Here is a 22,716-nt window from a genome sequence, read left to right as displayed (position 1 = left end):
CTGTTTCTCTATTTCTTACATGTTGTTATGCATTTAAATATCTCTTGATAAATAATCATTTCTGATGAGAAGACAATGAACATTTTTATAGTGTAAGAGGTCTATGCTGAATAGATCAGTATAATATTATAGGTCTTATATAACAAAGATAAAAATGTTAAAGAAGAAAGAAAAGAGAAAGTGTGAGAATCAGTGATTGAGGTGGATATTTATATGTGTATGTGATGAAGCTTCGGGGTGGAAGAATATACGCGCGTTCGTAGTGGCCGAGGATCGGCGATTGAGAATGGCCGAGAATCAGAGCGTACGCGTTCGTGGCAGCCGAGGATCGGTGATCGAGAATGGCCGAGGATCGGAGCGTACGTGGAATCTGTCGAGTGTAACGGAATAGTCTATATGATTGATCGGGCGCAGCCCGCCACAATTATAATTATAAATAATAGTATCTAAAAACAGGTCAGTCAATGCAGAAGCTTTAATCTTTTTATGAATAGAGATATATCTGATTATCTTTATAAAGCAGTTAACAATGATTAAAATTGAGTTATATTCTTTGACTCTTGTTAACTTCAGCAGGTCAACTATAAAATTCATCAATAGATTCTATCATGAGCTCTTTAAAACAGACAGTGATATCAACTCACTGTATTACTTATATCACAGAATCTTTATTCTTTGATAGATATTATAAGTCTTAATATACTCTTTAACATCTATCTGAAGCTTGTCTTAAATGTATTTATATTTTAGAAGCTTTTCAGTCTTCTCTAATCTGAAGTGCTCTATATGAGAATTATTATGATGAATTCTTAATAACTTCTGACACACTGTTCTACTATAAGAGATGAAGACTGAATTATTCAGCAGTAGAAGTTCACATTCTTCTAGTTATCAGTGACTTGATTTCTTAGCAGTATTATCTCACTCAGAGCCTGTCTTTTTCAAGTTCAAATCAGATTCTTTCTTCTTTAACTTCTGAATTTAAGCTGCAGTAGAGACATCTCTCTTCTATAACTTATCAATGAATTTTAAAAGTAGTCAGATTAAAAGATTGTAGACTGTTTCATTCTTTATCAATTCAATAATTGTAAGATATAATATAAGAAGCTTATAATCTTCAGTGTCAGTTCTCTGCAGAGACTTGAGTTTTCTTTCATCTTCTATACTGAGTTACATAGCTGTCTTTTCAGCACTGTTTCTGAGCTTCAGAGAATCTTAACTCTCTGTAGTCAGCTTCTTCTGCAGTGATGACAGAGATTCTTTTATAGAATTCTTCTCTGTATTAATAATATTATAATCAGACTGTCTAGATAATATATCAGTGAGATTAAGTTAATCTGAACAGTATCAGATATAGAAATTATACTCTGAAAGCAGCTTCACTCATCTGACTTAATGTTCTATCAAGCTCTTTGTTATTAAGAAGTAATGCAGATTTATATAATCAGTGAGAACTTACACTGAGTACTTATTACTCTAAAGATAATGTCATCAGATCTTAAAGAATTTGATAATTATTAATATCTTCTAATTATAAGTATTATATCTTCTCTACATAAGTGATAACTTCTTGAAGAAGAAGATCACTGATCTTTATTCACAGTATCTTATAGACTCTGTGAAAAAGTCTTCTTTTATAGATAATTCATTATCTATTTTCTCAGAGATGATTATTCTCTGATTCTTTCAATATTGAAAGATCTTCAGTATCAACTGTGAAAAGATTTCATAGATTTCATTTCTGAATGTATCAGTCTTATACTGACTGAATAAGTCAGAGTTAAAGTGATTCAGTATTATAATATCTGTGAAAGCTTGTTTCAATTCTGCAAACACCTACATGATGTCTTGAGTGAGAATAAACAGTCTCATTTTTCTGTCTTTCATACTTCTCTTTAATAGATCTGTAAGAGAAGCAGTAATTCATGAATATGCATAGATGAATTGTCTGTAGAAATTTATAAATTCTAGAAACATCTGTATCTTATAGTATATCTACAGCACTGATCAGTTCTCAATGACAGAGACTCAGCTTCTGTTCATTGAAATACTGTTTATCTTAATAATATAATCTAAGAAATCAATCTTCTGTATGTAGAATGAGTATTTTTTGATATTTGTATAGAGTTGATACTGTCTTAAGTGACTTAATACTTCTTAAACATGAATATCATGTTCTTTCTCTGATTTTGAGAAGATTAGAATGTTATTCAGATATACTATGTAGAAGACATTAACAAGGCTCTGCAGTGTCTTATTTATATAGATTTAAAAGATGACTGAAGCATTATAAAGATTAAAAGATAAAACAAGATATTTAAAATTATTATACTTGATATAAAAAGTCATTTTTCAAATATCATCTTCATTAACTCTGATTCTATGATAGATATCTTATATATCAATCTTTGAGAATATCTTTGCTTCAGATAATTGATTGATCATCTCATTAATTAATAGTAATGAATAGTAATTCTTAACTGTTATCTTATTGAGATCTCTGTAGTCTATATATAGACATAGTCTATCATTCTTCTTGAGTATAAAGAGTATAAATGTTCTTGCTGAACTCTTTGATGAATATATTCAGTTCTTTGATTGCACTTCTTCAAGATATTTGCACAGAATATTCAATTTCTTTATAAATAAGTTATAAAGAGATCTGTACAGCATCATTACACTGTCTTCAAGATAAATCTTATATCATATCTTAGTGTCAGAAAACTTCACTGCTTCTCTTTCTGAAAAGATATTCTTAAAATCTGTAAAGAGACATTATATACATCTGTCTTCAATGACAGATACTGCTGCTAATCTTGCAGTGAGAGTGATGACTTCTCTATCTATCTTCAAGTCTCAATCATCTGTTATACGGTATATTAACTCAATCTTTTTCTTAAGATTCTTCTGATGAAACTCTTCAGATTTCTCTATTACTGTCTCTTTATTAGTGAGATAGTATTATCACATCTAAGTGACTCAGTCAATGAGAGAATTGTTTTCTCTCAATCATAGAAGATCTAGAATGATATTCTTATCTATGATATTAACTGTATAAAGAAGCAGACTGCTCTTCTTAAAGATTTCTTCTAAGTCTGTGATTACATACTTTGCTTGAATTATATCAAAATAATGATATTTTATTTTATCAGTAAATTTTATATAATCTGACAGATCTATCTTCTTTCAACTTTTTATCAAAGAAAAGAAATAGAATATGAAGTTAGTATCTATTCTGAAGTTAAGTAAACATCTCACTAATATCTTCTCATTCAGAGTATACATTGTGATTATAACATGAACTTAGAGATATGAGAATTATTAATTCTTTATTTCTTTCTCTTCTTTATCTTCTGTGAATACATTTATCAGAAGAGAAGTTAACTTTGAGAAGATATCTTCTCAGTTTCTTCTCTTCTTCAGCTTCTTATAATCACTGATATAGTAATTATCAGCTCTGCAGTTAAAACAGAGATCTTTATTAAATCTTTTTTAATATTTCTTTATAGTGAGTGAAGAATCAGAATACTTGAAATTCTTCTTTACTTTCTCTACACTGAAGTTATTATAACACTGTTTAGATTCTGTTATTAATTATTTAGAAGAAGTTTTATTAATCTTTTTCTCAGAGAATTAATTATTCAAATAGATTTGAGAAGTTAGATTGACAAGCTCAGTGTAATTAATTAATGAACTCTGATATTATAATATTATTATTCATACCTTGTGAGTCAGCTTCATGAGATAAAGCTGTGTTTTTAATTAATTTAAATTATCAGTTAATTTCTCTTAATATTCTTTAAATCTTATATTGAAATCAGAAGAATTCTCATTATCTTATTAATACAATAAGTTAAACTACTATACTGTTATAAAGCTATAGTTACAGTGATCTTCAATTTGATTTAGTAGAAAGTTCTTGAATTCTTCTCAAGTCATTGCAGTATTGATATACTTAAGCTCTCTCTTCTTAATAACTTAAGTAGTTGCAGAGATGCCTTCAAGGAGGTTGACAGTGTATATTACTTATACCTCATGAGTATTATACTGGCTCAGATTAAGGCGGAATTTCTGTTTCAGAGTACAGGTAAAGCTTAATCTCTCTATCTCCATGATAGATGTAGGTGTGTAGGAGCCGTGGCGGTGGCAGAACAGTTGAAGAGCTTATGCTAAAATATGCAGCAGGTTCAGAAATCTCGGATTTCTGCCAGAGTAGAGATGTACACACTCTAAAGAATGATGTAGTGTTTCTCTCAGAGAGTGAGGTCAGATCAGTCTCAGTATGAGTGCATGAGATTATATCAGTCTGTTAGAGCTCAACTGATTTAAACATGTAATCAGATCAAGTAATTTAAATTGTAATATAACAGAACTGAAGTGATGACTAGTCAGCAGTGTTATATAGAGATAGTTATTTGAGAAGTTATATAAGTGAGCTTAACTATCTTACTTGAATAGCAAGCTCATAGACTACAGAGTTATTGTAAGAATATCACAGATATGATACTTAGTATACTAAGAAGATTGTATAAGATATACAGTAACTCTTGAATATATTTCAGTAGAAGAAAAAATGAATCACTGACTTCTTTGATAAGAAGTCAGTATCTAGCTATTCTATATAGATAATGAGCAGATACTCTTCTCTCATTTCATAAGTGAGAATAGTCAGAGCAATACCTCAGCAGCATCTCATTGTTAAGAAAGAGTAATCTGCTGATCTTATATAGAAGTGAGGTTCTCATATTTATCAATCAGATCTTTCTATGATATATCTGAATGATGTCATAGAGTGATTGAAAACCGGTTTGAACAGGATGAAATCATCCGCATGGAAGTGATGGGCCGTGTGAAACCGCAACGAGGCCTTAGCGCGGCCGGGAGCGTGACAGAGTTCAGAGTGAGAAACTCAGTATTATTCACAGAATTGTAGAGTACTATTATCATTGATTAAGTATTCTGAGATGTCAGTTCTTATACATAGTTCTGAGAGAAATCAGAGTGCTTCTTAACATACTACTTCAGTGAGTGCTGAGGAAAGTTCATCAGTTTGAGCTGTTACATGTTATAATTCATTCAGTGTAGGTTCAGAAGAAGTCAAGATATCAGTATCAGTGTCAGTGTCAGTGTCAGTAACAGTTCAGAGAGAAGATGTTCTAATCAGAGAAGTATGTATAGTGCTACATATTGTTTTATCTTGATCAACTAATATCTTCAGATCTAGAAGCTGATGTTCTCAGTTCATTCAGTAAGTATCTGTTACATTGAAAGACATATCTTACTCTCATTGTGAGAGAGTATCTGTTATTGAGTTCTGACTGCTGAGACAGTAGTGTATTGTAAAATGAAAGTAGCTTAAGAACTCAGATCATTGCATCTGTCATTCAGTGAGTTTATAGATAGTTATGAAGTACTTGAGATTCTTATGATCTGTAATTATCTCAAATTCAGAGATACTTTGAAGTTCAGAGTCTTATTCTTCTAGACAGTGTACAATTATAAGAAGTTTCTTATCATAGATCTCATATGTGGCGGGCTGCGCCCGATCAATCATATAGACTATTCCGTTACACTCCACAGATTCCACGTACGCTCCGATCCTCGGCCATTCTCGATCGCCGATCCTCGATCAATCATATAGACTATTCCGTTACACTCCACAGATTCCACGTACGCTCCGATCCTCGGCCATTCTCGATCGCCGATCCTCGGCCGCCACCCCGATCAATCATATAGACTATTCCGTTACACTCCACAGATTCAGCGTACGCTCCGATTCTCGGCCATTCTCGATCGCCGATCCTCGGCCGCTACGAACGCGCATATATTCTTCCGCCCCGAAGCTCCACCGCGTACGCCACCACATACACATATAAATATCCACCTCGATCGCTGATTCTTGCACTTTCTCTTTCTTTCCTTCTTTAACGTTTTTATCTTTGTTATATAAGACCTATAATATTATACCGATCTATTCGGCGTAGGCCTCTTACATCATAGTTGTATTCAGCAGAACTCAATTTCTTAGATATGAAGATGTATGATCATAAGACATCTTTATTATTATATTACAATATAGCTCTCTCTGTAACATAGTCAGAGAAGTCAGCTTTAATAACTATTTCACAGTCAGAGTCAAATGTTATTAGCAGAGAGATGTTGATGAATATCTTCTTTATCTACATAAATGCAGCTTCAGTATCTGCTGATCACTGAAATACTGAGTTCTTCTTAATGAGTTCTATAAGTGATCTTGTAATATCTGAGAAGTTTTGTATAAATCACTGATAGAAGTTAGCAAATCTGATAAAGCTTTATACATCTTTCACAGTATATGAAGCTTCTCATTCAAGAATAATAAAGACTTTCTTAGAATTCATTTGAATTTTCTTATCAGCTTCTATGATAAAATCTAGATATTTAATACTCTTGACTTCAAAGTCATACTTGTTAATATCTATTGATAGTTCTGCTTTTTATAATTATTATAATACTCTTTATATGTATTCTTGATATTCTTTTCTGAATTCATCAGTGAAGATGAGAATGTTATTAAGATATACAGATACAAATTCATTAAGAAAATTCTGCAGTGCTTAATTAATATACTTCTGAAATGTACTGAGAGTATTGATTAGTTCAAAGAGTGTAACTATTCATTCAAAGAGATTATAATATATTCAGAATGCTGTAAGTCATTCATCTTCTTTAATGATACAGATTTTATAAAATGTAGTAATAATATCTAGTTTTGTAAATCATTGAGCTTGTTTAGACTGACCGTGTGACCGTGTCTGAGACCAGGACCAGATTTTTTGATAGTCTCATTATCAATTCGACTGATCCCATTACACAGTTTTAACATTAGATAGTAGTTTCATACTGTTTCAGTGAGACTTACTGTCTACTCTTGTCACATTTTTCAAATGAGATCATGATTTTCACTTCTCAATTTAAATTATTTTTATGACTTTAAATGACTTTAAATCTCATTTGAGCGTTATCAAAAAGTGTTACTTTTTAAAAAATTAAAAATAGTCTAAAAAAAACCTTAAAATGTCTAAAAATAGTAACTTTATGTCAAGAATGGGACTAAATGGAATCAAATGAGATCACTTTCTCATTTTTTTCAAGTCATGATTCCATTTTAAGATCTGATATATAGTCACTTTACATTTTTTTTGATAGCCAGTCCCAGCGGGATTCACGCCAAGAAATGTATGAGACTAGATCAAATGAGATCAAACATGAAATTCATGGTCCCGGCGGCCAGTCTAAGCTTGTTCAATATGAGCTAGAGTTTCATTAATAAGAGATAAAGAATAGCAGTTCTTCTTGATTAATCTGTTCGATTCTTGATAGTTCACACAGAATTGAAGTTCTTCACCTGATTTCTTTGCAAAGAGAATAGAAGCTGCAGTGAAAAGAGTTGCTAATATGTATGAATTTCTTATTCAACAGATTATTGAGTGTCTTCTGAAGAAGAAGAAGTTCATCTCAAGACATGTTATAAAGAGAGTCTTATAATAACTTGAGATTCTTATTATTCTTCTTTTCTAACTTGATACTGTGATCTACTTCTGAGTCTCATAAGAGAGATATATTCATAGTGTTGTCTTGTTAAAAGACATCTAGATATTCATAATATTATTAAGAGAGTTTTGTATGAGAATCTGTTATTATAACACAGAATAACTTTTCTAGAGCCTTTTTAATATTGATCAGACTGATAGAATAGATTGACATATGATTTTACTGTTAGTGATTCTTTCAGTGACTTCTTTTTCTGAGCATTTTATAGATGTTGACAGAGATCTGTGTCAGATTCATAGTCTTATGAATGTCATCTTCATAAATTCTATCATTGTTAGAGAATATCAAGCTTCTGTTTTAAGTATTTAACAAGATATCTTGTTCAGATAGTCAGATAAGTTCTAATATAAGATTATAATTAAGATTATCAACTTCATATGTATAGACATCTTCATGTTAATATTCTCTTACATCTATGATCAGCTTTATTATGTAACAGATACAAATGTCTTTTGAATTATTAAATTCTGCAATAAGTCAGAGTTTTGATAAGAGAATACACTTAAGATTATAATATCTTATGACTGAAGATTTTATTATTGCATAGTGACATAGATCACTGTCTATCATGACTTTCATATTATATATGTTATTAATTACAGTAGATACAAGAATCATATTCATTACTATCTTCTCTTCAAATCATTGTTGTCTGATCTCTTCAAGCTTCTGTTTATAAATTTGAACAGAAGCTAATCTTTTTTCTGTTTCACTGAGATATTCTCATAGTTATCTTCTGAATCTTTCTCTAATGTAACATGATTGATATGAACAGACACTGATTCATTCTTTGAATGAGAAGACACTGATCTTTCTCTCAAGTATAAAGATATATAGATTGATCAGTAGTTGAAAGCAATGTGTTCTAATCAGTTACAGTTAATACACACTTCATATTAATATTAATCAGTGACTTCTTCAGAAGTGATTTCAGAAACTTAGAAGTCTGTTCAAATAATGAAAACTCTTACTTATATATAGACATTTGAATCTATTCAGTTCATAGCATCTGCATCATTGTTATTCTTCAGTGCAGATGTATAAGTCACTGAGATGTAATGTCTTCTGTTACTGTTCTGTATACTCTTGAGCTTGATAAGATGATTGTTCAATGTTCAGAGCTGTATGCAGAAGCCTTTATAAGTTAAGTCTTTATTTATACTTATAAGAGTCTGTAAGAGTTTGAAAGTTAATATCTTCTTAAACATGCTAATCTTCATTTAATTCTTTCAAGATTGACTATCTACTTCTAAGATCTTGATGTTGAAGTCAGAGATAAATATTATAAGTGAAATATTTCTCTGTCAGACACTCTATAATTAATTTAATACTTTCTATTGTATGACAGTGTCTTGAAACAGAATATTAAGATGTTTAATGATATTATAAGATGTTTACAATACTGATTCACATGCTTTCATTTATAAATGAAACTTCTGTTTCATACAATTCTTCAATTATTCATTGATATATCAATCTTAATTAATTAATGAACTGATGAAATCTTCATCTATACTCAGTTTCACAAGCATTTTCATTCTCTATAATGAGTAGAGAGTGAGATCAGAAGTATTGAAATATATAGAAGTATTTAAGTATTCTTTCAGCACTTTTGTATTTAATTCTGTAAATGTTGAAATTATATAAGTTAATTATTAAATCTCTTTGTATTGAAGTTGTTGAGTTGCATGTATATCAGCTATTTATTATTATTATAATTTTAACATTGCTCAGAGTTACTGTAATATCATATCTATACTTATATTTAAGAGTTTTATATTATTATTAGACATGATTATATTAATCATTGAATATGTGATATCTGTGAAATCTGAAGAAGTGTAATTATATTCTTATATATCTAAGTGTAGAACTCTCAAGTCTTTTACTGATATTCTCTTATAAAATCTTACTCTCTTTATAAGATCTTGTTACAGAGTCAGAGTAACTAATAAGTAAGCTTCTATCTGAGAACTCAGTGTCTGCTTAACTGTTTAACTATTTCTCTACTTCTTATATGTTATTATATATTCAGATATCTCTTGATGAATAATTATTTCTAATGAGAAGATAATGTATGAATAATCATTTTCTAATAAGAAGACAATGAATGAATAATCATTTTCTAACAAGAAGATAATGAATGTTTTTATAGTATAAGAGGCCTATACTGAATAGATTAGTATAATATTATAGATCTTATATAACAAAGATAAAAATGTTAGAGAAGAAAAGAAAGAAAAAGTGTAAGAATTGACAATCAAGATAAATATTTATACATGTATATAATGATGTACGCGGTGGAGCTTTGAGGTGAAAGAATATACACATGTTTATAGTAGTTATAAATCAGTGATTGAGAATAACTGAGAATCAGAGTGTATATATTCATAGCAGTCAAGAATCAGCAATCAAGAATGACTGAGAATCAGAGTGTATATATTCAAGAATGAAGTGATTGAAATCTGTGAAGTGTAATGAAATAGTCTATATAATTGATCAGGCGCAGCCCGCCACAATACTGATTATTTATTAGATAATGTTAAGATAATAACTTATTACAGCTGTGTTACTCTTACTATAAGAGATATACAGTTAATAATGAATATTATAAAGACTCTGAAGAGTGAGTATTTTAAAGATACTGCAGCTCTATAATCTTAATTTTTTTTTATTTTTATTTTTTATTTTTTTTATTTTTTTTCTTTCTCTTCTTTTTTTCTTTCTCTTTTTTTTTATTGTGATTTTTTCTTGTTATTATTTTATTTTTTATTTTTTTATTTTTTTTTGTATTTTATATTTTTTTTAATTAAAATGATATTAATTATAATCTGTATTTAGAAAAGTAATGATATTTAATAATACTCTCTATTTAATTTTCAACAAATGAGTACTATATTATAATATTATATAAGTGAGAAATAATTTTATAGTCTTATTTAATATCATTTTCAATAATAAAATCAGAATAAAAATATGACTAAGAATTCAAATATATTCTTTATCTAAGACTAGATTTTTATTTGAAAAGTGAATCTGAAATCTTTAATATTTGAAATAATATAATTTGAAATCAATGTAATGAATATAAATTATGATCAGAAGTAATACTTTTAGATAATATAATAACTATAAAATTTGATTCTAATCTCAGATATAATCACACAGTCAGTCTATTAATAAGTAATTATTTCTAATAAGAAGATAATAAATGTTTTTCTAGTATAAGAGATCTATGCTGAATAGATCAGTATGATATTGATAGATCTTATATAATAAAGAGAAAAACATTAGAGAAGGAAAAGAAAGAGAAAGTATGAGAATTAATAATTAAAGTGAATATTTATACATGTATGTGATAATATATATAATGAAGCTTTGAGATGAAACAATCTATACATGTTAGTAATAACTAGACTGACCGTGTGACCGTGTCTGAGACTAGGACCAGATTTTTTGATAGTCTCATTACCAATTCAACTGATCCCATTACATGGTTTTAACATTAGATAGTAGTCTTATACTGTCTCAGTGAGACTTACTGTCTACTCTTATCACATTTTTCAAATGAGATCATGATTTTCACTTCTCAATTTAAATTATTTTTATTGCTTTAAATGACTTTAAATCTTATTTGAGTATTATCAAAAAGCATTACTTTTTAAAAAATTAAAAATAGTCTAAAAAAAACCTTAAAATGTCTAAAAATAGTAACTTTATGTCAAGAATGAGACTAAATGGAACCAAATGAGATCACTTTCTCATTTTTTTCAAGTCATGGTCCCATTTTAAAATCTGATATATAGTCACTTTGCATGGTTTTTTGATAACCAGTCCCAGCGGGATTCACGCCAAGAAATGTATGAGACCAGACCAAATGGGACCAAACATGAAATTCATGGTCCCGGCGGCCAGTCTAGTAATAACTGAGAATCAGTGATTGAGAATGACTGAGAATTGAAGTATATATATTCAAGAATGAAGTAGTTGAAATCTGTGAAGTGTAACAGAATAGTCTATATAATTAATCAGACGCAGCCTGTTACACTGTAATTTATAAAGAGTTTTTATTAGACTGACCGTGTGACCGTGTCTGAGACCAGAATCAAACTTTATAGTTATTACATTGCTTAAAAGCATTACTTCTGATCATAATTTGTATTCATTACATTAATTTCAAATCACATTATTTCAAATATTAAAGATTTCAGATTCACTTTTCAAATAAAAATCTAGTCTCAGATAAAGAATATATTTAAATTCTTAGTCACATTTTCATTCTAATCTCATTATTGAGAATAATATTAAATAAGATTATGAAATCACTTCTCACTTACATAATATTATAACATAGTACTCATTTATTGAAAATTTAATACAGAGTATTATTAAATATTATTACTTTTCTAAATACAGATCATAATTTATATAATTTTAATTATAAAAAAAAATATAAAATATAAAAAAAACAAAAAACAAAAAACAAAACAAAAACAAGAAAAAATCAGAATGAATAAAAAAAAAAAGAGAAAGAAAAAAAAATAAAAGAAAAACAAAAAAATAAAAAATAAAAATAAAAAAAATCAAGATTGCAGAGTTATAGCACTTTTAAAATACTTACTTCTCAGAGTCTTTATAATATTCATTATTAACTGTGTATCTCTCACAGTGAGAGTAACACAGTTACAATGAGTTATTATCTTAATATTATTTAATAAATAATCAGTATATATCTGTATAAATGTGAATATTTAGAAAATATACATTTAAAAAGTGTGGCCAGAGTAAACTCTGCTGTCACTTGAATGATATCAAGAATAGAATACTGAAATTAATGATTTTCTTCATCAATTTCACAGATAAGATAGATAAAGATAATCTTGAGAAATATAAGATTCTCTGACTTCTGATAAAAACAGATCTCACAGAGAGACTCTATTTTCATAATATCAGAGACTGAGTGTTATCAAAAAGTATTACTTTCATGCAATGTATATATACTTACTATGACAATTCACTCTCTGTATATATAACTGAGAGTTGCAGCTTTCTTATACTGCACAGCTCTCTCTGAGATGCTGACATCAGTTTGCAACTTACACAGTCTCTCAGTTCAGCACACACTGTATATATACAGCTCTGTATACTGAGACTGTGTTGATTATTATAGTCTGATATAATACTTGCTTTTCACAGGCCATATTTCATTTGAGAGAGAAAGAGAGAAAGACACAACTGTGATTTTATTAAAAAGAGATAAATAATTAGTAATATTAAATATAATTTAGTTCTTCTGCATTTAAAATTTGATTAGTCTATACTCTTCAATTTGAGAATTTCTAAGAGTGTTTTAATAGTTTTCATATCAGCTTGAACTTAGTGATGAGTTGAAGAAGAAGAGAAAAGAGAGAAGAAAGAAATGAGAATAACTTATCTTTATAATATGAAAACAGAAAATCACTGCAATTATTCTCTCTAGTAATAAAGATCTGTTTTCTGCATGTATCTCTGATATAGATTATATAATAACTGTATACAAAGAATATTAACACTGCGCCCCAGTGGCCGAATGATTAATGCGGCCACCTGGTAGCGCCTTGGCGTGGGAAACCAAGGTGTGTGGGTTCGAAACCCGCAGAGTGTGATTCAAAGATTGCTTAAGCCAGCGTACGATTACAGGCGTACGCCGGCTTCTTATATTTTGAATCTCATACACTAAATTAATTAGTGGCTGCTATGACCCTCTTTACATTTGTATGCTAGAAGTTCAGAAGCAGCTGTGTTATTATCTGACAGTTGTACATTCTTTCAAATCATATTCTCTCTCACCAGATTCAGTCATGCTCATATAATCATGTCATATACTCTAGCTTCATATGAATTAACTTGTTACTAGTGTTTCATGATTGTGTGATCTATCTCTGATTCAGCTAGTGTTCTGTGTACACTCTCACAAAGAAACTTTCACTATATTACATCACTCATTTACTAACTTTTCTCATTCTTCAATTATCATCTTCATCATCATCATTATCAAATATTATCATTATTTCAGATTTCTACTTCTTCTTCTGTTTAACTCTTTCTATCTGTTTATCTATCACATTATATATATTCCTGGCAATGACCTCTTATTCTCACAACAAGTGTCATTGTAGTACTCATATCAGGCAGTTTGTTAGCAGTAAGTGTAACATGTTGTGAAACATGATCAGAACTTGTTTATCTTCTAATAATTATCAGAATATATTATCATGAATAACACATCTTCTTCATCTTCTTATACACTTTCAACTGTTTTCTTCTCAGCAGGTTTCTGATTGTGTTTTCTGACATGATTTTGTATAAACACAGATGCTGATATGTTTGTTTTTATTTATATAGAATCTTTACATGTTGACAGATCTATATCTGTTAATGATAGTGAACTCAATATTGAATTATTGATCAAGAACTTGAAGAATGCAATAATGAAGAAATTGTCTATATCATGTATGACTGAGTCTTCTGTGTTCTTCTCTGTCTTCTCTGTTTCTTTCTCTGTCACTCTCTCTCAATCTTCTACATCTGTCTCTATGTCTGATTCTCCTGCTTCTGCTATCTCTGTTCCTGCAATTCTCACTTCTATCACTTCTGATTTTACTGTCTCTGCTTTTGTTATCAGCTCTCCTCATTTCAAGAAGATGTTGCATAGGCTTAGTGAATCACATTTCTCAGTGCATACACTTCTGCTCTTCTTATCAATCTCTAGAACAATTTATTATATGAAGATAATATATAATACAACTATCTGAAGCTCAGTCACAGACACTGATTATTACATTCATTTTAAATATTTATAATAAGATAATTATTTATTTATATCAGAGAATCATCTCTCTCTTTAACAGTGTCAAGATTGTAAGTCTTTTTCTTTTTCATCTTTTCTTTCTGACATTGATTTTTCTGTTCTTAGAGAAAATTATTATGAGTTTTACTGTGTACAAAGTCATGATATTCACAGATATCAAGAAGCTTTTCACAACTGTAAAGTTTAATATTATAGAAATATTCACTCTGATGAATTTCTTCAGAATAATAGATTTATATCAGTCTATTCTCTGATATCTGTTATCTGACTTTATAATGCAGGTAAAAGATATCCATGTTTTCAGAAACAGAAACATGAATGTCATACTCTTTTACACTCATGAGTGTGAGACTTGTACATCTTGTCTGAGATGTTATTATGAGAATGAGTCATTCTGTAAGAAATCCCGCTCCTCGCGGATTCTTTACACCTATTTCTATCTCTCACGTAATTAATAGGGCTAGCGGCCCTTGGCTACACACAACTATATAGACTGGAGTTCACAAATACTATTCACAACTCAGCTTGAATGCTATTATACATTTAATCTCTACATTTTATCTTTCTATCATGAATACTTCTAGTAGTTAACAGTACATATCACATCAAGCTGCAAACACCTGAATAATCACCTGTGAGTACTTATTCTTACATTTCAAGCTCAGTCAGTCAGCAATCACCTGTTATGACTGAAAGAACTAGAAACTCATATACTTCAATCTCTGCAAACTCTACTGCAGACACTCAGAAGCAATTCTCTGAACTATGAATAATCTTCATAAAAGAAGTCTCAGAGAACTTATTAATTACTTACAGAATATCATTCTCTGTATCTGTGATAGAGGAACTCTCTGAACTCATGAATAAATCAATCTCAGTGAAGAACATTCTTGAGCATCTTCTGCAGAATCAAGCTATTTTTCTATAAGAAATGCTTACTGTCTGTAAACACTCTTGAACTGAGTCTCTAGACATGATCTTCAGAGACACTTATGAACTGAAAAGAAACTTTCTTAAGCTGCAATCACTTAAGGCCACTTATTGAACTATAATCTATAAAAGCTTTTATAAGTTTGTATTTGAAATTGACTTACAAGCTCAGCTGTGTAATATGAAAGATAAAGAAGCTGTCATCTATATAATGACAGATCTCTATTATACTGAAGTCAAGAACTGGCTGAACTATCTAGAGAATAATTATAAGAGATTTCACTGATTCATTCTCAAGACCTATCTAGAGAATAAGTTGAAAGACTTTATAAGCTGAACAGAGAACATCTGAGCTGCAATTATCAATATTAGAAAAAGAGATGAGAAATCTGATAAAGATTACTCACAGCACTTCATAGAATTGTGATATGAATTGAGATCTGTGAAAACAGAGCCCTGAAACAAGATCTGAATAATGATATTTATAAAGAGACTGAATAAAGATATGCAGAACAAGCTCATTGAGCAAGGCTCTAAGTTCTTGACTCTGAAGAAACTGATGACTCTCATTCACTGCTTACAGATCACTGTGAGAGTCACAGATCTGTAGAGAGCAGATCATCAATCAGTCTCACAAGAGCTAGAATAACAGAGAACAGATTTATCAGAAAAAGATGATAAGATATAGAGAGATTCATATCTGACTGCTAAGTAGAGAGAGAGAGCTTTATAAGCTCTTATAAACAGAGTATATAATAGAGAGATTAAGAAAAAGAGACTCTGCTTTATCTGTTCTAAATCAGAACATCTTCACACAAACTGTTCAGACAAATCAAAATAGAAATTTGAGAAGTTACAGACAGAGTCAGCAATAGCCTTCTTAAGAGTCTTGAAGCTGATATCTGAATCTGTTGCTTCTCTGATGAAAATGCTTGCTTGTAAGAAGAGACTGCACCGCGGTGCTGCTATCTCACAAGTATGAAAAGCATTGATGAACTCAGAATCTCAGGTCACTGTGATGTTTCTAAAGCTCACAGAGTGTATAAACTGAAAGATGAAGACTGAGAACCTGCTCTTATAACAAGCAGGACATGAGAACTCAGATCTGAGAGCTGAGAGACTCACAAGAGTCATCTTTGAATTGTAAGATCTCTCTGAAATCTGAAGAAAATTTGCAGAAACTGTGATTATCACAGACATTGCAGATGATATGTACTTAAAACTTATATAACTTCAAAGACACAATTCACACATAGCTGTTCATGAGTCAGGTTTATACTTTCAATCAGTATTGACAGACTCACTCATGAAGATAGAATCAGTTAATGCTGCAGAGTTGATTAGAGAGAGCAAGCTCATCTATATAATGACTTTATAAGTGTCTGAGAATCTCACAGTTATAAAAACTGAGCTTCAGATATTAGAGAAATATCAAGATCTCACAGAGATATTCAGCTCAGTAAAGGCAGCTGAGCTTTCTTCTCACTGTAAGAAGAATCTGATAATAGATTTGATAGAAGAACAGAAACCCTTCTAAGAATTAATCTATAAGCTCTCTCATTACAAGACAGAGATCTTGTGAATCTATATAAAGAAGAATCTGAAGAATGACTTTATTCAATCTTTGCAGGTCTTCACAGAAGCCTCTGTGATATTCATGAAGAAGAAGAATGAAGATCTCAGATTGTGTGTAGATTACTGTGATCTGAACTTCAAGATAATAAAGAGCTGCTATTCTCTGTCTCTGATTAAGAATGTGATTAACTGTCTCACAGAAGCTGTCATATTCATACAACTGAATGTGATTAATATATATACACAGCTGTAAATATAATCTGAGAATGAATGAAAGACTGTCTTTAGAACTGCACTGAAATTATTTGAATATCTAGTGATGTCTTTTAATCTGACTAATACTCTCACAGTATTTCAGTCTTTCATTAATAAAACACTTCACACATATCTGAATATCTTTATGATAATATATCTGAATGATGTGATAATGTACTCTACAAAGAAGAAAGAACACACTGAGCATATGTGAAGTGTGTTGAAGATCTTAGATGAGGCAGAACTGTATGTTAAGCTTATAAAGTGCAACTTCAGTGTCTGTCAAATTAATTTTCTAGAATATGTAATTACTGCAGATGATATTCAGATAAAATCTTCACAGATTGAGACTATTCTATTATGACTGAAGTTAACTAGTATTCATGAGATTCAGATCTTTCTGAGCTTTGTGAATTTCTATAGATAATTTATCTTTGTATTTATGAGAATCTTCTTAACTCTTACAGACATGCTGAAGAATGAAAATAAGAAGAAGTTATTCTGTGAACAGAGAATGAAAAGATTATTGAGAAGAGAGAACTGTAAGAACTTTCTTATCTCAGAAGCTCACAGAGTCTTTGCAAGATTGAAACAGATATTCACAGACACAGTAATACTATTTCACTTTAATTTCTTACTCTTAATCAGATTGAAGATAGATGTCTTCTTCTTTATAATTTCAGAAATAGTCTTATAACTACAGTTAAATGAGAACTGAGTTTCAGTGATCTTTTTCTCACAGAAGATGCAATCTGTGAAGATCAACTATAGCATTTATAATCAGAAGCTTCTCATAATAATGAAATTCTTTTATCACTGATATCACTACTTCAAGAGCCTTATAATAGTGATTACTGTTAGAACTGATCATGACAGCTTATAACAGTTTGCTTCAATCAAGAAACTCTCACAGTAGCAGATTCACTGAGCTCAGAGACTGAGTAAGTTCTGATTCAAGATAGAACATATTAAGAAAACTAAGAACTCAGTGAACAGACTCTCTTACAGATCAGACTATATTAAGAAGATCAGAGCAACAGACACAGAGAAGCTAGAGAAGACAGAAAAGCTTCACAGAATACTTAGACTGAGTATTGCAAAGAGATTGACTGAAGAGTCTCTCAATCCTCTATAAGAGAAGAGAGAAGAGAGAGAGAAGAAGTCTGTACAACTACTCTCTATAATACTGAGAGTCAACACTCTGAAAATCTCTGTAAGAATTCTTGAAGAGAGTATCTATAATCTGAAGAGTTTACAGGCTTTGAGAAGCACTGCAGAAGACCTGATGTAAGAAAAAACAGAGTATAAGTCTTTACAAGGTCTTCTATTCAGATTGTCTGAACTGCAACTGAAGAATGAATATACTTAGTATATTCAGAAACTGCTTATGACAGAGATCAATCCTGCAGAAACAAAGAATTGAAGAGACTTAAATAATCTCTTATAAAGAGAGAGCTGAATTTATGTGTCTATAAATGAGTTTCTATATATAGAACTTATTAAAAGGTATTATAACTCTTCTCTAGCAGATCATTTTACAGATACTAGAACTCATGAGTTGCTTATAAGAAAATACTTCTGACTGAAGATGTGAGAACTTGTGAAGAAGATAGTGAATTCTTGTACTGTTTATCAGAGTTTGTGAGTAGTGCAGTTCAGATTATATAAAGAACTTACTTCTCTACTCATCTCATAGAAATCTTGAGAACAGCTAGAAATGAATACTCTTGTAAGTCTCTCTGAAAGCAAGAATATATATAATGCCTGCTTTAACAGTGTGCTGATGATAGTGAATCACTTCATCAAGATAGCACACTTTATACTCACTCACAAGAACTTGAAGTCAAAGAATTTAGCTCATATCTTTATTCATAATATGATTCAGTTATATGAATTATCTGCAAACATTATCTCAGACAGAGAATCAATCTTTGTAGAAGAGTTCTGATCTGATCTGATAACTATACTGAAGATCTCATAAGATCTAAGCACAGCTTTTCAACAACCGCTCCACCACGAACTCGCTCGATTTTTCGAATAAGAACCCGCCGATAGATCCATCGAAAAGCCCTCGATCATACGAGCATTTTGACCCCATCGCCGACCGCATACCCCGTGTGGTGGTGGAGTTATCCAGCCAAACGTGAACCGGACGTTGTTCGAAGCTCCTGTGTGGGATTATCCCCCGTTCTCCCCTACCACACCACAACCCCGGGCCAGAGTGCCATACAAATTGTAAGGTGAAGTGACCTAGCCATATGCACCAATCTTCTCGATTTTGGAAGACCCCCGACCTGTAGTTGTGGAGATATCCGAGGAGCGACCTCCGCGAAAACCCTGTCCATCTTTGATGTTCCAAAACACCAACGCCAAGTCTCACCCTCGTACCGCCCTTCTCAATCTGGCCCATCCCCGGCAGAAAAATACAAAAAGATACCTCGGCAATAATATCAAGCACATAATCAACAGACTCTTCTGAAGTGCAACCTCCACAGTCCGCCGCCAGTGTATCTAGACTTCAACACCAAGTCTCACCCCTGTACTACCCCTCTCAATCTGGCCCATCCCCAGCAGAATGATACAAAAAGATACCTCAGCAACAGTATTTAATACATAATCAGTGAACAATGAGTCAACAGCTCATCAACAACTATAAAATCAGTATATCTCAAGATCTGACTGAGCCTTTGATCCCTGCACAGTGAGATATATTAAATCTAGTTTTAATATCTCAATATTCAATAGATTCTGCAAGGAATTGAGAACAGCAACACTAGGTTTCTATTGAATTTAAGAATTAACTCTATATTGATATAATCATTGACAAAGTCTTCTATTTTGAGATATAAATAACCAGTTCCTCTACATCCCGCTGGCAATATTTATATTATCATATAGAAACAGACTTATATTCTCTATAATATCAAGACCCTGAAGAGGGAAAGTCTTGATAGAGAGTATACAGTAGTGTATATCTTAGCAGTTTCTATCTCATTCTTCTGCAGCAGTTAATGCAAAAAAAAAAAGATCTTAGAAATAGTTTTTTACTTCTCTTGAAAAAGTAAGGTGTTTTTCTCTGGGTTTTACACAATATTCTTACAAAGAATTAAAAACAGAGTTGTTTTCTGTCATAATTTCATATTCTTTTAAGTAAGAATTACTATTTCAGTGGCTGAAGAGCTTTCATTAATACTTAATTCTTTTTTACACTCTTTATTAACTGATTTGAGTTGCACACTTGTTGTGTGAGAAGAATTGAATGATTTAGAATAAAATTGAATAGTTTTAATCAATTTCTCTGCAAAAAATTGATTTATTTTTTGTCAGTTTTTCTCTCAAAAACTGTCATATTATCTGATTTATTATCAATTGATATCATACTTTTTCTCACTGTATCTTAAGAAAGAGATTGTAAAGATTTTATTGATTTATCTTAAAAATCAATTTTAGTTTATTAGATTCTCTTCAAAAATCTAACCTAGTTACTGAACTAGTGTGAAAAAAATCAGGTGTTTTATACACAAAAGTCTTTTATTCTTCTTTTGAAACAGTCTGACCAACTTTTCAATTGAAAACAGACTTAGAAATATCTCAATTGAAACAGTCTGACCAACTTTTCATTGAGTGAAAACAATGAGTTCAAAAATACACTCAGTTGATATGGAAAAAGATGCTTTCTCAAATGCTATTCCTGAGATTGAAATTCTGAAGAGAAGAAAGAAAGAAGAAATAGAGAAACAACAAGTTCTTGAAATACAGGAACTTGAAAAAGCAAGCAAGATTCTTGAAAAGCAGTATCTGAGTGAGATGAATGAAGAAGTTCTGTTAATTCTTCATGCTCAGGCCAGACAACTACAGGAGATGATCAAGTTCAAACTTGGAATCTCAAACACAGTTCAAAAAACCTTGAAAATTCCTAGTATAATCACTGACTCTTCATCTTACTCTTCTTCTTCCTTTCTTCCTACTTCTTCTTCTTCTTTGAATCAGAAGAAAACATATGCTCAAGCAGCTGAATCTGCTGTCTCTAAATCTGCTATCTCAAAACCTGCTCAAAATCCTGAGAAAACTGAGAAGAATACTGCTCATGCCTCTATTCATAGAAAAGTGAAAAAGAAAATGCAAAAAGAGAAAAACTTCCAAATCTCTAGAAATAGAAGACTCATTCTCAAAGTCTCAAACCAGGACATTCTACAAAGAAACAAGCTAAACTCAAATCTCATTTTCAGAATCAGAAATGAAATTAATCAGCAGTTCTTTTCTCAGTTGATGACTGATATTGAAGTTCAAAAACCAGTTATAGCTTCAATTGAGCCATCATTCTTTGGAAACTCTATTATTCTGACTACAATGCCTGAATTCAGTGCTGAATTCCTTATTCAGAATGAGAATCTCTGAAAGTCAGTAGTAGAATCATTGCTAAACACAATAATTCTATCTGAAAGAGATGAAAAGTGGGACAAATTCATTCTTCATGATATTCCAGTTGAAATTTTTGACTGTGAAGAAGAAATGCTACTTCTCAAAAATGAATTGAAAGAATACAACTCCATTCAACTGAGAAAGGAGCCTGTATGACTAAATTCAATTGAGTTCAGACAAAGCAGAAGAAATGCCTCTGTTCTAGTATATACAAAAACACTTGAACAGTCAAAGATCTCTGAAGTAAGAGTAGCAGGTTTGAAAATGAGAGTTCATGAATACAAAGACTCAAGAATGAATCTCAAAGCTCAAACACAGTGTTCAAACTGTCAAAGATATGAACACTTTACAATCTCATGTTTTAGAGACTCAAAATGTGCATTCTGTGCCAGAGATCACAAAACTAGTGAGCATAAATGTGAAACATGCTCAAAAAGAGGTGAAATTTGTCAATATACTCTGCTTAAGTGCTCTAATTGCAAAGAAAAACATGCATCTAGCTCTAAAGAATGTATGTTTACTCCTAGAACTCAAAAGAACTGGAGAAAAGATGAAGCTCAAAGTCAATCTAGAACTGAAGAGAAGAGTCAAGCCAGTAAACTCACAACTGCAAGCTCAAAAAGAAGAAACTCTCAATTATCTAAGTCTTCAAACTTCAATTCTCCAGCAAAATGTAAACAGAATTTGAATCCTCAAACTTCTGTTAAGATTAGAGAATTGAGAAATGACTCTGATGATAAACTAGATATAATGCAAGCAGTTGAGATTTCTACTTTTCAGAACAGTTATAATCTACTATCTGATGATAGTGATTAGATTCTTCTCTACTCTCTTTTAGTATGAATATATAACAAAAACAACAAAAAAAGTTTAAAAACTCTTCAAAAATCACATTTATTCAAAATAATGTGAATAGAAACTCAAATTGCATTTATTCTTGTCTTCAAATTGCATTTGAATAAAAAGTTGATTTTGTACTACTTCAGGAGCCGAATTTTGATGCTGAGCAAAAATATGTCATTTCTCATTCAAGCTACTACTGCTTTTTACCTCAAAAGTCTGAGATAAAGTCAAGAGTAGTGATCTATGAA

The 22,716-nt window shown here is 30.9% G+C and overlaps 3 protein-coding genes across 3 annotated transcripts; 2 read left to right on the top strand and 1 right to left on the bottom strand.

The window, feature by feature from the left end:
- Positions 1–4,831: 4,831 nt before the first annotated feature.
- Positions 4,832–5,896, top strand: BDCG_16664 (uncharacterized protein; the record flags this gene model as incomplete). The annotated part of the gene is made up of 2 exons (XM_045425865.1): positions 4,832–4,900; positions 5,642–5,896. The coding sequence occupies 2 exons, from the start codon at positions 4,832–4,834 to the stop codon at positions 5,894–5,896; spliced, it is 324 nt and encodes a 107-aa protein (XP_045280271.1).
- Positions 5,897–19,187: 13,291 nt separating this feature from the next.
- On the bottom strand, positions 19,188–19,645 carry BDCG_16663 (uncharacterized protein; the record flags this gene model as incomplete). The annotated part of the gene is made up of 1 exon (XM_045425864.1): positions 19,188–19,645. Exon 1 carries the CDS (start codon positions 19,611–19,613, stop codon positions 19,188–19,190), a length of 426 nt encoding a protein of 141 aa, XP_045280270.1. The 5' UTR covers positions 19,614–19,645.
- Positions 19,646–20,863: 1,218 nt separating this feature from the next.
- BDCG_03040 (uncharacterized protein) lies at positions 20,864–21,601 on the top strand (the record flags this gene model as incomplete). The annotated part of the gene is made up of 1 exon (XM_045418629.1): positions 20,864–21,601. One exon carries the CDS (start codon positions 20,864–20,866, stop codon positions 21,599–21,601), a length of 738 nt encoding a protein of 245 aa, XP_045275158.1.
- Positions 21,602–22,716: the final 1,115 nt, after the last annotated feature.

This window comes from Blastomyces dermatitidis, assembly GCF_000003525.1.
Source record: "Blastomyces dermatitidis ER-3 genomic scaffold supercont1.3, whole genome shotgun sequence".
Classification (NCBI taxonomy): domain Eukaryota; kingdom Fungi; phylum Ascomycota; class Eurotiomycetes; order Onygenales; family Ajellomycetaceae; genus Blastomyces; species Blastomyces dermatitidis.
The sequence above is the reverse complement of the archived record's forward strand: the minus strand, read 5'-3'. Positions and strand labels throughout refer to the sequence as shown.